The sequence below is a fragment of the Schistocerca piceifrons genome, chromosome 6, assembly GCF_021461385.2.
Source record: "Schistocerca piceifrons isolate TAMUIC-IGC-003096 chromosome 6, iqSchPice1.1, whole genome shotgun sequence".
Lineage (NCBI taxonomy): Eukaryota > Metazoa > Arthropoda > Insecta > Orthoptera > Acrididae > Schistocerca > Schistocerca piceifrons.
The window spans coordinates 36,016,125-36,032,855 of record NC_060143.1 but is presented as its reverse complement, the minus strand read 5'-3'; the positions used below and the strand labels follow the sequence as shown (position 1 = coordinate 36,032,855).

Sequence of the window (16,731 nt, the reverse complement as noted above, 5' to 3'; positions counted from 1 at the left end):
GGATGAGATGTAAGTATGACCTAGGATTTCTTGGGGTTGACCTGGACCTTTATAGCCTTTATAGCCTTGATTTCTTCATAATTAATTTATTGGAATAGCAAATCATGATTTCGCAACACATATTCTAACTCAGTGTTCATTTTATGAATTATGGTTACATTTCCAGCAAATTTATACATACAACAAATTGATAAGTGTCCGATGTCTGAATATAGGAAATGGTTAAGAACACATAATTTTAATGGTCTATAGAAGCGCAATAGACGGAAAAAAATATTTTTATAATTTCTTCTGCGTGCCTGTTTGTACTCGCATTATGCAAAAAATAATGCACGAAGTTGGATGCTGTTTTGACACTTATATTATTGCGGGTCTAATGTAAAATCTGGTACACATTTCTTCTTTATAAGCAGCCTGGAAGCAGAGTTATAACAGTTTTACCATAAGACCGTGCGCGGATTCCAGCGTCGTAGCTAGGGGTTGGCCTGAGGGTCGGAACTTAGCACCCGCAGCCAGCTCACCGCTGGGACACAGGCACGAAATTGTTGAGGATTGAACACGCTATTGCAAAAAGCATAAATGTTGGCTTGTAATTGATAAATTATACTCAGAAAAAGCCCGATACTGTAGGCCTACTTTGATGAAAGTTCCCAGTTCATGAAAATAAGCTTTAAAGAAAATGCGTGTGGAAAATAACAGTTAATTTAGCGTTACCCAAACCCGTTGTTAGAAAAAGGAACAGAAAGCATCTTAGCAGGAAGGAACCGTGCGGACAAAAAAGTACAGATGATACACAGCCTTGTTTCGTTCAGCAAGGATGAGGGGGGGGGGGGGTCGTGATTTAGTGTCGACCGCGAGAAACTGACGCATTTACAGCCAGAGAGAGCGTGAAGCGCAAAACACCCCCGTCCCTCATCCAGACCATGCAGTATGACTGACTGACTGACGAAGCGGACAGGAATCAGCACAGGGGAAATATGGACCGCTGTTTAATGCCAATAACACGAAACTTTTCGCTGACGGCTTGCCGAATTATGAAAAGGTTTTCCCATCTTAACGTTCTACCTCCAACTAATCTCCCATTTTTCCCTTTTGTGGGAGACTGTGCTTGTTCTTAAAGAGATGGTGAATATGTCATACTAACTGTTTCTGAGTTTGAGAGTATTGGCAAAATTTCCTTTTGTAGCTTGTCAATAATTTCAATGGTTCTATCATGTGTACGTGCACTCCATTGTGGGCCGCTCCTGATGACCACGTAACGTTCTGGGAAGCGACATTCTGGCTGCTTTGGACATTTCTGAGCCATTCCACTGGTGCAAAAATATTCCTGTACTTGACACACATTGTGACAGACATTTCTATGACAAACACGAATTACAGAGAGCTAACAGGAGTATATGACATTGTATTTTTAAGAGGACACGAAGGGTAGTCGTAAATTTTGAATTACCACCTTGAAAAAATCAAACGCTGACCATGAAACTTAATGATGGCCTTAGCCCTTCCTTTCTCTGCACATTTACCCTTTAATGCGACACATGTTTTTCCTCAGGGGTGGATGATCTGGTGGTGACCAAGGTAACAGAAGACTGCGCTTTGGCTGTGCATGGGATGTTGAACTTCGAAAATGAACTCGTCGTTCTGGAAATGCCTGCCATGCAGTCGTTTCTTTATCCGAGGAAAGAGCAATAAATAACAGTTTGCCGTGTCTTTGTCTACATGACTACTCTGTAATTCACAATTAAGTACTTGGCAGAGGGTTCGTCGAACAACTTTCACACAGTTTCTCTACCGTTCCACTCTCTTTAACACCACGAGTGAAAAACGAACACCTAAACTTTTCCGTGCGAAACCTGATTTCCCTTGTTTTATTACAATTATCATTCCTCCTTATGTACTTGGGTATCAACAAAATACTTTCGCACTCGGAGGGGAACGCTGAAAATAGACATTTCTTGAAAAGATCTCGGCACATTGATGAACGTCTTTTTTCTAAGGATTGTCAAAAAAAAATGGCTCTGAGCACTATGGGACTTACCATCTATGGTCATCAGTCCGCTAGAACTTAGAACTACTTAAACCTAACTAACCTAAGGACATCACACAACACCTACTCATAACGAGGCCGAGAAAATCCCTGACCCCGCCGGAAATCGAACCTGGGAACCCGGGCGTGGGGAGCGAGAACGCTACCGCACGACCACGAGCTGCGGACTAATGATTGTCACCCCAACTCGCATATCGTACCCGTGACACACACTCCCCTATTTCGCTATAATACAAAACGAGCTGGTAAGTCGACGGAGCATTAAAACTTGATCTTCCTTTTTCTCATATTTACGTACCACAGAGTATTGTTAAATTACGTTCAAGTTCGCTGTTACTCTTATATTGCCGGGGATAATCCGCTAGTAAATCCTCGCTTTCGATCACTGGAGCTTCTGTTTCCGGTGTAGACGCCTGTTAGCAAACGGTGGATAATTTGTAAAGGGAGGGATGCTGCGTTCTTAGAGGAGCGGTGCGAGAGACAGCAAGTAATTAACAAACAGCCACTAAAAAAATGACCGGCCACTTAGCCAAGACAGCGTCACTTCGACGTTCAAACCTATGCCCATTGTGTGATACGCCTTCTGTCGTCTACATAGTCTACTTCAATGTCTTATAAACTTCCGACGGTATATTTTAGCTGTCTGCGTATTCTGTATATGAAGAAAAATCTGAGAACCTGCCGTTGATTCGCATAATCTACTGTTGAACACCAGCTACGCTGCACACCCACCCCAAATGGGGTACCAACATTTCCATCCAGATGAGGCTCAATGGTTCGCACCATAAATCTCAGCACGTTGCTATGTATGGACTGCTACCAACGTTACTCCATGTTTCTTTCTTCAATCGTGTATTATTGCTTGCAAATATACGTCGCAGAAACCTGAAGAATATTTTGTAGTTTCGTGAGTGAAACTCCAGTTTTGAAAATGCCTGAGTTTTCCTCCCATGTCTCATTTTCAATTGTGTAACATTTTCTTGGTAAATGTTGTGTATCTGCAGGAATAGATCTGCGGTATAGATCGCAAACGCTCATATAATTGTGCGGGTAACTGGAATATTTCATGTGTTTCACTCAATATGACTCGTAACAATATTCCGTCACTAAAGTGTCATGTTTTTCATTATACACTAGGTACTGTTATCTTCATTATTATTACTTAGCGGAATCATCGAAGGTGTCGATAATCCTCACCCTGGTTTCTCAATCTGGCAGTCGTTTTTTGGAAGCAATCTGTTAAATAGGCCTTGCTGTGGTCGCTACAGATTTTTCTGCAGCGGCGAACTTTCATGTCTGAAAAAGCATATGTAGTGCGTACATCAGGTGAAGGGCTGCCTAAAGGCGATAATATGCCGTAGTAATAGGACGAACGTTACGGGTGTTTCATGTGACAGTATCTAGTTTTGAGCCAGAGCCTGCTATACGTTTTCTTGAATTGTAAAGAAATAAAGATACTTTCACAAGCATATGTTGAATTTATTGCTAGATTGTGGCGCACACACAAAGTAGAGCACAGTCTCTCTAGATTTTGTACTATTAAAAAAACTCTCTCTCCTTGTATAGACTTCGGTGTTTTCGAAGGCAGAAATCCTGAACCAGCCCGAAATTAATCCGAAAAAGACCATTTATAATGGATCAAATCCGAAAAAGTTCTTGAAACCTCATTAGGAACCGTACTCTCGCTGCCATTTTATTAGACCTGCGATCACTCCTATGTACACTCTATCCAGATCTTGTTCACCTCCTCCCAAACACATACGTAAATTAATGCACCCGTTGAGACACGGAAAAAAAAAGAAACTACTGAGAAGTAGAGACCGGCACGCTTGTATGCATTTCGACGCCCTAAAAATGTGCTGACAGTACTTTCGTTAAAAAGATGTCATACAGAAGGCAATGGAAGAATCAACGCCAGACAGTGAAGTTACTATAAAAAATAGTAAGCATTCTCTGGAAAAATAATTATGAAGCTTAGGCTACGCTGTGAAGCAAGACAGGCAGCGAGACCGTGGAGGAAGCTCATTTGGAAAGACGAAACGCAAAAATGAAACAGCTACAGAATTTTGATGTAACAGTCAAAGCACGAACTGTGGAATGTAAAAACTGCTACTTTATTTAGAAAAAAATGTATAAGGAATTCTGGGGCGAGCCTTACTGAATCAAATGTAACAATAATTTAGTACCAATATCTAAAGAAACATTCCTGGGCGGTTCTCTCTGCAACAGTAAATACATAAGAAAGATGTAGCAGACAGTTTGCATAAATCTTTGCTGCGAATGGAAACGCTGTCTAATGAAACAGATGATTTTTAATCATAGACCGAGCGAGGTGGCGCTGTTGTTAGCACACTGGACTCCCATTCGGGAGGACGACGGTACAAACCCGCGTCCGACAATCCTGATTTAGATTTCCTGTGATTTCCGTAAATCGTTTCAGGCAAATGCCCGTTGAAAGGGCACGGACGACTTCCATCCCTAATCCGAGCTTGGGCTCTGTCTCTAATGACCTTGTTGTCGACGAGACGTTAAGCTGTAATCTCCTCCACCTCTAAACATAGGAGATAGCGGTAAGTGCGAAGTTTGCAGAAGGTAACACAAATGACAGACAGGTGATCTTAATTTCGATGGAGGTAGAATGTAGGGACTGGACTTCATGTAAAGAGAGGGAAGTCTCTGGGAACAGATACGATTTCCTAAAGGCTGTAGTTTCAGAATTAGTCAAGAAAAATGTTCAAAAGTGACCTTCAAACACGTTTTTCTTGAATAACTTGAAAACCGTGGCCTCCAGAGAACCTATCCTGCTACAATACACTAAATTTCTTACAAACAGGTCCTCTTCATTTTTATGTAGGACTAATAGTCTGCACACAGCGAGCGAGAGTATACGAATAGTCTCGGATGTTATTGAATTTAGCATATGTTAAAGTGAAGGGCTAAGTAAGGAACTTGTATTTTTATGTTTTCTTCAGAAAAATTTCTGCTCAGAGATATAGCCCTCCATAGATGACACTGTGCATACCATTTTGAAGATGCGAATTTTGGAAAAATTCTTAAAATGCTGTCTATCTCAAACGGTTCTAGATTTTTGTTGTTTTTTTTTTATTTGAAAGATAATTGCTTTATGATTACAAAGAAATCCTCCATTTGGACATATCTGCCAAAGTTCTTTTACTATAGCATTCTGAATTTTTTTATAATTTATGGAAAAAAATTTCAAAAATGCCAATCCATAAAATTGTTTTTTTTTTCTGATGATTAGTACCATATAGTTCCACATTCCCTGAAAAGGAGAGCTTCCACTTTTAGGTTCGACCGGTTTTATAAACAATTTAAAATTTTCCATACATAAAACCTGTTTTATTACCACATTATCACACAACAGACTCATAAAAATCAAAACCTAGCCTTATTTAACATAATTTTATTTTTGAAATATGAGTAAGAGACTCATTTTTCAAGCATGGTTCCAAAATGTATGTGAAAGGTCCAAAGACTTGAAGGTTTCAATTCATACAACTTCTGTGCACTCTGTTTTGTTCTGAAATTAGCCAGTCAATGAACTAAAAATGTGTTCCACTGCTTTAGTATCTTCCTTTGATATAGATGGATGCCTTCCTATTGAACCAATAGGAACAGGAAGTGAGCACTGATGTTGTTGTTGTTGTCGTCGTCGTCGTCCTCCTCCTTCAGCTGGAAACCTATATCCAGCCGCTGATCCATGTGGTAGCATAAAGTTCACTACAGTTCCGTTTAACTCATTTTGGTACCTCTAAATCTCTGCAATCCACCAGTCACAGTCATACACACACGCCACTAACATCTCCCTCCTCAAGTTGTGAATCTGAATATTATCCTGCTGTGTATGAGGTGCTGGCTGAACGAACTAAATTTCTTCTTTCTTGCTCTATAAAGTGCGTGCAATATGAGTTCGCCCATAACTTGGAGTCAAAAAATGTGCCTTCTGAATTCCTTTCACAGGATTAGTTTGTTTGGACCATTGTTCTTTTTTCTGGTCATGGAATTCTTCGATTTCCTCATTGGACAAAAGAATGAGGGCTGCGGATGTGCAAGATTTCACGACTCTTGTAAAGTCCTCAGTATTCTAAATCGCAGCTGTATTTGGACTGGAAAGATTATTTTGTAGCGTAGTGCATCAGCAGGCCGCCTACAGCATCAAAAGGCCTCTTCCCGTGACCATTAGTACTGTATACCCAGTCAGTTGGCACAAGCGACTTACTCAATTCAAACAGCTGGTAATGATTTTTAAAATGACTAGGAGCACCATCCGAAATAATGAGGATCTTCTCTACCTCTGTTTATAGTTGAAGAATTTTGTGTACTACTAGCAAAGCATGTGCTGAGTCATGTCCTTTGTCATCACTTATAACTGCAACTCTTGTGGTCTTGTTTTGAAAATATGTCACTCCTGTAAAAGTTGAAACTTCCTCTTTACTCCAATGATACCGTTGTACTTCCTGTGGGAGAATTACAGACCAGTTCTCGGCAAAATCATAGTGAAGCACTAAAATAGTTCTTCAGCCTGTACACACCCTTCCACTTCTGCAATGTGTTGTTGTTGCAATTTCCTTAGGTGCTGGTGTGTTCCAGCTTACACTGACCATTTACCAAGTTCATCAATGAAACTGTCAAAGACAACAGTTTTCTTAATTAGTTTATTTTCCTCCCATGTCGCATATGTAATTTCTGCAGAGTTATCTGCTATGTCTTCCAGGCCAAGTGTCTGTAAAGACAGTCGTCCCTTTCCAGGGCTGCCATCACATTCTGGAAACAAACAAGTCTCTCACTTTACGTCATAGACTAGTAATGACTTCACACACCAAACCAAGGTATCTATGTCACATGCTCCAATAAGTTCTTCAAAGTTACCACACAAAGTTCAAAATTCGCGCTGTACACACATAAACAGATATCTCTAGGTTGGGTGTAGAACTACTCACTTAGGTCGTAGTGCATAATATTTTGATCTTCCAATATGTGAAGTTGTATAGTTGCTCTCTTGAACTGCAAACGTTTCTTTAATACTGCGAATCATGTACCTCTTCACTTCCACAACTATATGTCCTTCAACTGTTACAGTTATAATGTCCTTTTTGTTGGCACTCTGGCGAGAATAGTTCCATTTATCTTCCAGATAAAATGACTGCACCATTTGAACTTGAGCTGCTTCTACAAATTGACCATTATAGGGATCTGGTCTTCCAAAGACTCCTTTTACAGACCTCAAATTTCTTGATTTGTTTACTATTTACTTTGATACTGACGGAACGTGGTTAAAATTGTTTTGTTTGAAAATGTCTCTGGAATAATAGTTAAAATTGCACCTTTTCATTGTAGGATGCACAATATTCAACAGATGAATTGATATTTGTGAAAAAAAGGACGAACATCTCTGTAGTTGACTGATTCAGGGTCTTTAATTTTTCCTCTATTGATGTCAACACTGCATCTTCTGCACTGTGGGAGACTTCACCTTATTCGGATTCTATCATTGTTATTATTCTGTCAAAACATTTAGAACACAAAAAATCGTCCCTGGAAACATCTTCACTTCGAAGGAGAGTCTTCAAATGAGAACACTTATTCCCAACATGAACCAAGTCTGCTTTTTTGTTTGTCTTACCTATCACTCTTTTATGGATATGCAAATAGTCATCACACTTCACTCTTCTGTGGCCCCAGTCAGAAGACATTTCAAACAGTCCTTTTCACAAAACACACTGCAACTGTGTCAACTGGCAAATCCCTCACGAAAACACAGGACTCACTGGATGGTTTCAGATTTCTTAGAACCCTCTTCAGTAAACAAACGAGCACTGAACAAGTACTATACAGAAACTTGCAATGAACAACCATGGCAAAGAAACTACAACAAAGTCAAAGGAATAACTGCAACAGTGAAAGTGAAAAGAAATAACTGCAACAAAGACAATACAAATAAACATTGTAACAAATAAATTACTAAGAAACAACTTCAGTGAAGACATACATTATCCTTGAGAGTTAAATAAAATGATTTTTTAAAATAAAACCTGTCGAAAATAAAAGTGGAAGCTCAAGCTCTCCTTTACAGAAAATATAGCACTACATGGTAATAATCAACAGAAAAAAATCAAAATGTTAGGGATTGGCATTTTTGAAAAAAAATTCCATAAATTATAAAAAAGTTCAGAACGTTATAGTAAAAGAGCTTTGACAGATAAGTCCAAATGGAAGATTTCTTTGTAATCTTGAAGCAATTTTAAATAAAAAAAACCCTAACTTAATGTCTAGAACTGTTTCAGAGATACAGCATTTTTAAATTTTTTCCAAAATTCACATCTTCAAAATGGTATGTGCACTGTCATCTATGGAGGGCTGTATCTCGGAGCAGAAATTTTTTTGGAGAAAACAAAAAATGTGTTTCTTACTTAGTCCTTCATTTTAACACATGCTTAATTCAATAACATCCGAGACTATGAAGGCAACTCCCCTGCCTGAAGTGATACGGAATATGCCCTGTATTCCCTTATCTCCTGGAGCGTTCTCAGCATTTAGACACTCAATTCGATTTAGGTAGTAACGCTATTCAAATCGCTGTCCTACCATATTGATCTGTCCTTCAATATGTTTCCGAATATCGGAACGTGAACTTCAAAAATACCACCCCCCAGGTTCGTGTCCCACGCTTGACCAACTGCTTTTGGGCTCCATCTCTAGTAACACTGATATTGATAGGAAGCTAGAGTTTACCTTTCCTACCTTGAAGAATCGTTAAGTCATCGAAGATCACCATAGAAAGGCTGCTCTAGGGCGCACTTCAGTCATTGGCCGAAGTGGTATCCCTATTAGGCTTCTGAGACATAAGGAAAAACCATTGCTGCAGGTACTATCCAAAGTAAAGTAGTTGTCGCGTTAGCCGGTAAGATCACCAGATAAAATATTAGTCACCCGTTCCCTTAAAAAGAGCACACTGGTCACTTTGGATTGCTCTAGCTGGTTTAATTGGGACTAGGTGGTCATGTGACCCTTACTGACGATGTATGTCATGGCAGTGAAATGGCGTGTGTGTGCTAGCCGATTATATTGAACAAGTGCAGTAAGGCAGGCCAGCATGGAAATGTGAATGAAATGAGCTACCGGATTTGAACATGGCCATGACCACGTTGTGAATGAAATAGCCCAATTGTTGATGCGTCAATGCCAACTGCTGAACATCTACTAGGAATGGTGTACCACTTACAGCCACGTAACACAGTGTGAGAACAGCGGTCGCGAAAAGATCCTAACCGACAGGGATCGGGGATATGTTACACATTGTGACAACCAGTTTCACACAAAACAAGTATTGCTGCTGTCACCGAATGCAGATCCATCTCAATCAGTTCCAAAGTGAACATTGCGAAGGGAACGACATGCAGTGGATAATCGAAATCGGATCCCTTGCAAAGGGCGTTGCTCATAGGGGCACATAATAAATGCTCCTCTCAACTTTTCCAAATGATGAAAGGCATCGAGTACCCTGATAGATCGGAGAGGCACTTAATCCGTAGTGTCTATAGTGTGTAGTTCAGGCCAGAGATGGACGTGTGATGTTTTGGGGCCATTGTTCGTAGCATGTCTTTTGGGGCTACTCATTCGGGTTACTGTGACCAAGAACCAGGATGTTCATTTGAACGTTCTTGGAGACCATATGTTGTCCTTTCTTCTACAACTTGATGAGTATACTGTGGACATTCTTATCTTCCAGGTGACAACCACCATGTGCATAGGACTGCCTGCATACATTCCTGGTTGGACGAATACTCATACACCCTATCGCACCTCATCTGACTCGCTAAATTAACCGATATTAATGCCATAGAAAAAAGGGTAAACGTAACAGTCAGTATTCCTGCCTTTTGGTAACTTCACGGGGTTGAATCGCTTCAGCTGGATGTGGCATGTCTGGAGAAACTAGGGGACACTCTCCTTCTCCTAATAAAATCAAGAAATGGTGGCACACTGTGTTGGCGTGAGGCGTCCTGGGAGTGATCAACTTTTTCTCCAGTATTTTTAATGACGGAAATAATTAAGAAGAGGTAGGTCAGCGACGATACTGCGCTCTGTGTTTGAAGTGAATGAAGTGGAAGAGTATAAATGAATATTTAGCTTCAGATATCTGATGTAGTGCTGGTGCTTGGACATAATACATTGAATGAGGTCAACGAAAGTGTAATAATGCACCTAACGACAGTTAGGAGAGAGACCCAATGCATATACAAGGTCCCACAGAATGGGCAAATCACAAATAGGACGGAAATATAAAGGCTGAAGTTCGTACCAGTTCGGAGGGCCTAATGAACCATAAAAACGTCAGCCAGCTTTGCAAGCGAACTCCAAGCGAAAGGGCGTCGCCCCAGAGAAAAGGGCGTGTCAGTGGAATTTCGTCGCGCGTCCGTCATCGATCCACGGTTAGAGCTGATAGCCACATCTGTTTCTTTGTAGCATCCCCATTACAGAGCTGTATCATTCCACGGTCGCTGACTGTTAAGTCAGCAGGTCGCAGTCTAGTGCATGGGTGTCCAATCTTTTAGGTTACTGAGCTACATTGGAAGAAGACTAGTGTTTTTTGGTCGCACACAATATTCTTAACACAAACAGCAACCCCCGAGAAAAAAAGAGGGGAGGGCGAATGGGATGGGCCAATGAGAGAAGAGAGAATAGTATCGTGTGGCTGGAGTTTCAAATTGAAAATATTCAGAACGGAATTTTGTGGATTCGTGTGATAGGTATTCGTTTCTTAGGCCGCTTTGATACTTGCTTTGGGCCGCGGGTTTGGTGGACACCCCTGGTGTATTGGAATGCGTAGCTGCCTGTAGATCACGCGGCCCCAGGTTCGATTGTGAGCTGGGTCGAAGTTTTTCTTCGCTCGAGGACTGGATGTTTGTGTTGCATTCGTTTTATCTCATCTTCATCGTCAAAGTGGGGTCAAATAGGAAGACTTTAACCAGGCGCCCGAGACGGAGCCCCTGGCCAATAATGCCATAATGTTATACATTATTGCAGATAACTTTCGTTGCAGAACAAGGATTCATCACTTTAAACAAATAACTTGTTTTTCTCAGATTTGCACATGGAGAACGTTTTATGTTAGCGACTTCTCGTCTCAGTCGACTACCCATGGCAAAATGACTGGTGATTCAAAAAATGCGTGCGAGTTAGTGCTGCCTAATATGCAGTTTTGCACATGAACGTGTAACTAAAATTATAAGGATCCCTTCTTCGTAAAAAAAAAAGTCTCAAAGTAGTCAGAGAATTAATGAATTAACAATGATGATAATTTAGTGATGATCAAATCAGATTCTTAGCTGATATTCGTGAATGGATCGTGTTGTAGACTCTTGATGCTACTGAGAACTGAAAGAATAGGAAGTGTGTCGTCCAAACAGTTGCAAACGTCGACATTTATTTACCCGAGAAAATATATAGGTGTAAAGAAATATAACTTTTTTTGGAAGGCAGCATACAGGGCCATTTTATCTTATCCCTTGTGTCTTGTTTTATTTCTGTGTGCCAAATAACATACAAAATTATTTTTCTCCTCTTTCATCGTTGAAACAATTTTCAATAAAAACGTGTTGCATCTATTTTCATTCTTACTGACGCTCAGTGTGGTTTTTTTTAGACATTGTAAAACCAAAGTAACCTTTTGATTGGAGATGGTTTGTATCTTGTGTAGGGAAAGAAAGTCATAGGAAAAATACCAGGTAGTCATGCAACCTTTGCAGAATGTCAAGAAAAAAAGCAAAAATTGAAATAAAAATTGAGAAGAGACAAAAGCACAAAATCCATTACTGTAACGTTAGTGATCGAGGAGGGAATTGGTTAACATCCGTTTGGCAGACGACGTCTCCTACGTATGTTTTTGCTCATGTGCAGTTGTCGGCATACTGTACATTCGTCACAAGTTGTCAGTCGTTGTCACCGAGCCACACGCAGTGTGATTGGTAGCTGATTCATGCGCTGACGTGTAAAAAGCGCACCTACCTACAAGTAATTGATTTTGAACGGAAATTCCCCCTCGTATGTAATCCAGTTATTTCACGGTTTTGAAGGTGTAAAATGCCCCCCAGTAATTTGAATGCATGACCCGTTGTCTTCAGTCTGACGAAATTCGAACTTTTACATGGTTCCATCAAACCGTATTAGACTGTCTGTTAACGAAAACTCTCCTGTTCTGATCGAGCGATGATGCTTTCCAGCCCATTTGTACGAGACTTGCGGATGGCAAAGTCTTGATATTTGTGTAGCTTATTTCACACAGTACTTAATTATAGATAACTACATCGTAGGCGAAAAGTCTGACTTTACTACTGATATTGTCTGCAAGTTCATTAATATACAACATGAACAACAAGGGTCCCAAACACTTTCCCGGGTGCATACCTGAAGCGTAAATGTTCGAACCAACAGATAATATATACAGATAGGTGAGCACAGCCCAAATTCTCATCTGCTGATCCAGCTTTCTCGTCGTTTCCCTAAACCCTTCTCCAGTGAATAGAAGTGTTCCTTACGATTTTTATTTTCCATACTTGTCTGATCTAGGACTCAGTCTCTAATGACCTGACTGTCAACAGGATGCTAAATCTAAGACTTTAACCTTTCATCCAGCTTTAGTGGCTTTACATTAATGTCATCATTTCTATTGACTTCATCACTGATGTTTCCTGAAGGTGTTGAGACTGGATACTTTTGTGGTACCATTACCTTCTGGTTTCTAATCCAGAGTGTTGTTGACTTAGTTTTCTACACTCTGGTGACTCAGGCATATTTTATTGTTATTCATTTTTTGTTGTTATTGATTTTTCTTCAATTTTGTTTCAGTTAGTTAGCTAGCTAGTTAGTAGTTCCATAACAAAATTATCAATAAACGTTTATGATATGGAATGTGTTAGTAGAACAGATATAGAACACTTACACACATGTCTATATGTACAAGCACCTGCACAGCTACTCCATCCTGTAAAAACTGCTTAAAACATGTAGAGCAACAGACACAAGTAGAAATATTTAAATGCTCAATCAAATAGATAAAGAGGCAAGAGTCATTTTCAAGGAGGAACTGTAAACGTTTAGCAGTGCGCACACCTGTCTACAAGGAATATAGCAGAAGTGATCCTCAAAAACCACCCATTATCATCGATATCTGCTGTAGAATCTTATAACCTATTCAGGGCTCACATTTACTGAGATACCTTGAACAGAATGACCGCCTCCAAGCAAACCTACATGGATTCCGAAAACCTCAATCGTGCGAAACATGATTAGTTTTTTTCTCATATGACATCTTTATAGCCATTTATCAGGGGCCTCACATGGATGCAGCATTTCTTGAGCTACAAAAATCATTTGACTTTTACAATAACTAAATGGAAGTCTGATCACATCAGTTATGAAGAGCAATTTGTGACTGAATTGATGATTTCTTGGCACAGAAAGCACAGCGTATCATATTAGACAGTGTCATTGACAGTCACAGAACTAACTACAGATGTGCCCCAGGAAGTGTGTTGGGATCCATGTTGTGTATTAGCGATGTAATAGACAATTTTAGTAGTAACCTCAGACTTTTGACAGTTGATGCCGTGCTACCTTAAACTACAATTAACCAGTCAGATCTTGGTAAGATTTGAGACTGATGCAAAGACTGACCACTTACTTTAAATGTTCATAAATGTAAAGTTGTACACTTCGTGAAACACACATATGTAAGATTATAAAGTAATTGGCTGGATACAAAATCTGCTCACTAAACATTGGCAGGAGAACACACATATAAAAAAGGTTTTATGTATGCAAGCTTTCAGAGCCAATGGCTCCTTGTGGCAGAAGAGTTAAGGAGTAAGGAAGCGGGGTGAAGAAAAAGGACTGGAGAGTTTTAGGAAAAGGGGCAGAGTTTGGAAAAGTCACCTAGAACCCAGGGTCAGGGGAGACTTACTGGATGGGATGAGAAGGAAAGATGACTGTTGGCAACTGCACCAAATGACATTTGATAACCTAAAAGCTTAATGTGGAAGACACAGCAATAAGCAAGACAGAATTACTGCTAAAACATGGTGAATGGGTTAATAAGAGTGAAAAGCCCCCCACACACCATTTTCTCAGAACTCCGCAGGTGGGAACTAGTCCTATGACATGTCCTTGGTTCTCGCCACTCACCTGGCTTTAATTTATGTTAATTTCTTCCATCTTGGCATTTCTTCACAGTAACTACTCCTTTCTTCGCTCAGTTTTAGTTTCTACATCTTTCATTTTCTGACCAGTTTATTTTTCCGCCATCCCTCTCCCACCTTTATTACATACAATGCACTTAGCTTTTCATTCTTATTAACTCGTTCTCCATGTTTTAGCAGTAATCTCTGTCTTGCATATTGCTGTGTCTTCCACATTAAGCTTTTAGGTTTTCAAATATCGTGCGGTGCATTTTCCAACAGTCTATCTTTCCTTCTCATCCCATTCGTAAGTCTCCCTTGGCCCAGGGTTCTAGCCAACTTTCCTGAATTCTGCCCCTTTTCCTAAACCTCTTCAGTCCTTTTCCTTCACTCCTCTTCCTTCCTTAACCTTCAACCCTTCAACCAGGAGGAGGAGCCACTGGCTGCCACTTGGTGAGTAGGTTTTTTTAATCTATCCTATTACTTTATATTGTCAACAATTGATTATTCTCATTGTTATAAATATGTAAGATTGTATGACTGCAATGTCAGTTAGTGACATTTGGAATTGTTCTGCCCATTAAAGTACCTGGTTGCAGTGTACCTGTAACTCTTCAGTAATGAAGTAGAAATGTATGCAAAAAGTTGAGTTCCTTCCTGTTGTTTTAGCGATATGGTGACTTTAATATCTTTTGTCTAGGAATAAAAGTATTAATATTTTGCATATGAGACATCAACTCTTCATTTAACTTGCAAGGTCTGTTAGAAAATAGAACCAATACCACAAAAACATTTTTAAATGAAGAAGACTCATAACATGGATTCTGTTGAATCCTTCTTCTAAATACATTCCTCCGCTACATATATACCTCTCCAAGTAACTTTCTCATTTGTAAAAATAGTCTTGACATGAGTCTCGAGCTATCACCAAAAGTTACTAAACTAAACGTTGTCTTATACTTTCAGTGGTTATGGATAAATGCTTTAACAAATCCCTTCGTGGGACAAGGATTCAATCGAAGCAAAGGAAAATATGTTAAATTTTTCAGCATTTTTCTTTGAGTTAAAGTTTGACTTTTACTTCATATTCATAGGCCCACATCTTATCAACAAATATTTGTCTTCGTGCACACACACAAGACGGTTAAAAAATGCTGCTGTTAAGTTTTCTGTGCAGTCGTGTACAGTTAAAACGAATTTGATGCAATACTATTGCTGATTCAATTCTTGATTGTTCTGAAACTGTGAATGTAATATATTCCTTAATAAGCTCCAGTAACTTGGATACAATGCCAGCAAACTGGAAAGAAATCTGCTGATGAATTTTGATGCTAATATCATCTCACATGCCTCAGTACTGCTGTAAACACAACTCAAATTACTCTGGAACTTTCAAACGTGCTTTACATTTACCAGTATTTTTTGTAATAAAAGGCAACTTATAACATTGTTTTATTTTTTTCTTTTTCTTTTATAGATTCCCACAATGTCAATTAATGGACGTTCAGTGGACTTCGTACTGGTGTGGGAAGAAGAAGGAAGCAAAGCAGCATCTAGTGCTGCAGCAAATGCCAAGATAAAACGAGAGATCTTTGAAAAACATTTGGAAGAAGAAGGTCTGATTCTGGAACATGAAAAAGTGAAGCATTTGAATTTTGTGAAAATACATGCTACTCATGAAGTGCTGTGCCGTTATACTGAAATCCTGAAACTCCGTATGCCAATGAAAGAGGTATTATTATTATCATAATTATTATTATAATACTGAGTAATATAAATCTATTGTAAATTTCAACTCATCAGCAGAAGTGCACAGCAGAAATAGTCATCGCTGATGCACTGGTTGAATACTGTTATCATTTACCTTGAATATTAAATCATATTTGAAAAAAAAAAGTCTTATCTGTTAGCTTGTTACAAGGGCTTCAAGATAGATTGTTCAGAATACGAAATAAGTTTCTTTAACTGAGAGCATGATGGTATTGCTAGAAATTTTAATTTTATATGTGTTGCATGAGTTAAATATTGTTTTACCTGCTGGCTATTGTAGGTTATTGATGTAGCAGTATCCATGTCTGACTGGAAGAGATTTCAAATTAGTCTTGTCTGAAGATGAGTTACTGAAGGGTAGATCTACACTGTTGATGACTGTCTGCTGTACGCTTCTAAGACCCGTATTGTGTTTGAACATAATTTCTGTATAATGTTATCATTAATTATTTAATGAGGAGTTATGTGAAAACTATCACACTTAACTCCATCTAAAATGTCCAGGAGACTCCAAATAACCGTCATACAGTTAAACACTGTCACAGACTCTAAAATGGTGTGTGTGTGTGTGTGTGTGTGTGTGTGTGTGTGTGTGTGTGTGTGTGAGTGTGTGTGTGTGTGTGTGTGTGTGTGAGTGTGTGTGTGTGTGTGTGTGTGTGTGTGAGAGAGAGAGAGAGAGAGAGAGAGAGAGAGAGAGAGAGAGAGAGGGAGAGAGAG

At 39.4% G+C, this 16,731-nt stretch overlaps 1 protein-coding gene across 3 annotated transcripts in view; it reads left to right on the top strand.

Annotated features, from left to right (window-relative positions):
* The window catches only part of LOC124802977 (anoctamin-1-like), a 265,666-nt gene that overhangs the window by 176,785 nt on the left and 72,150 nt on the right, over positions 1-16,731 (top strand). For all 3 annotated transcript variants that reach the window (XM_047264075.1, XM_047264076.1, XM_047264077.1), the window contains one exon: positions 15,722-15,976. In XM_047264075.1, the coding sequence (XP_047120031.1) occupies positions 15,722-15,976 (255 nt within the window). The remainder of the gene's footprint in view (positions 1-15,721; positions 15,977-16,731) is intronic.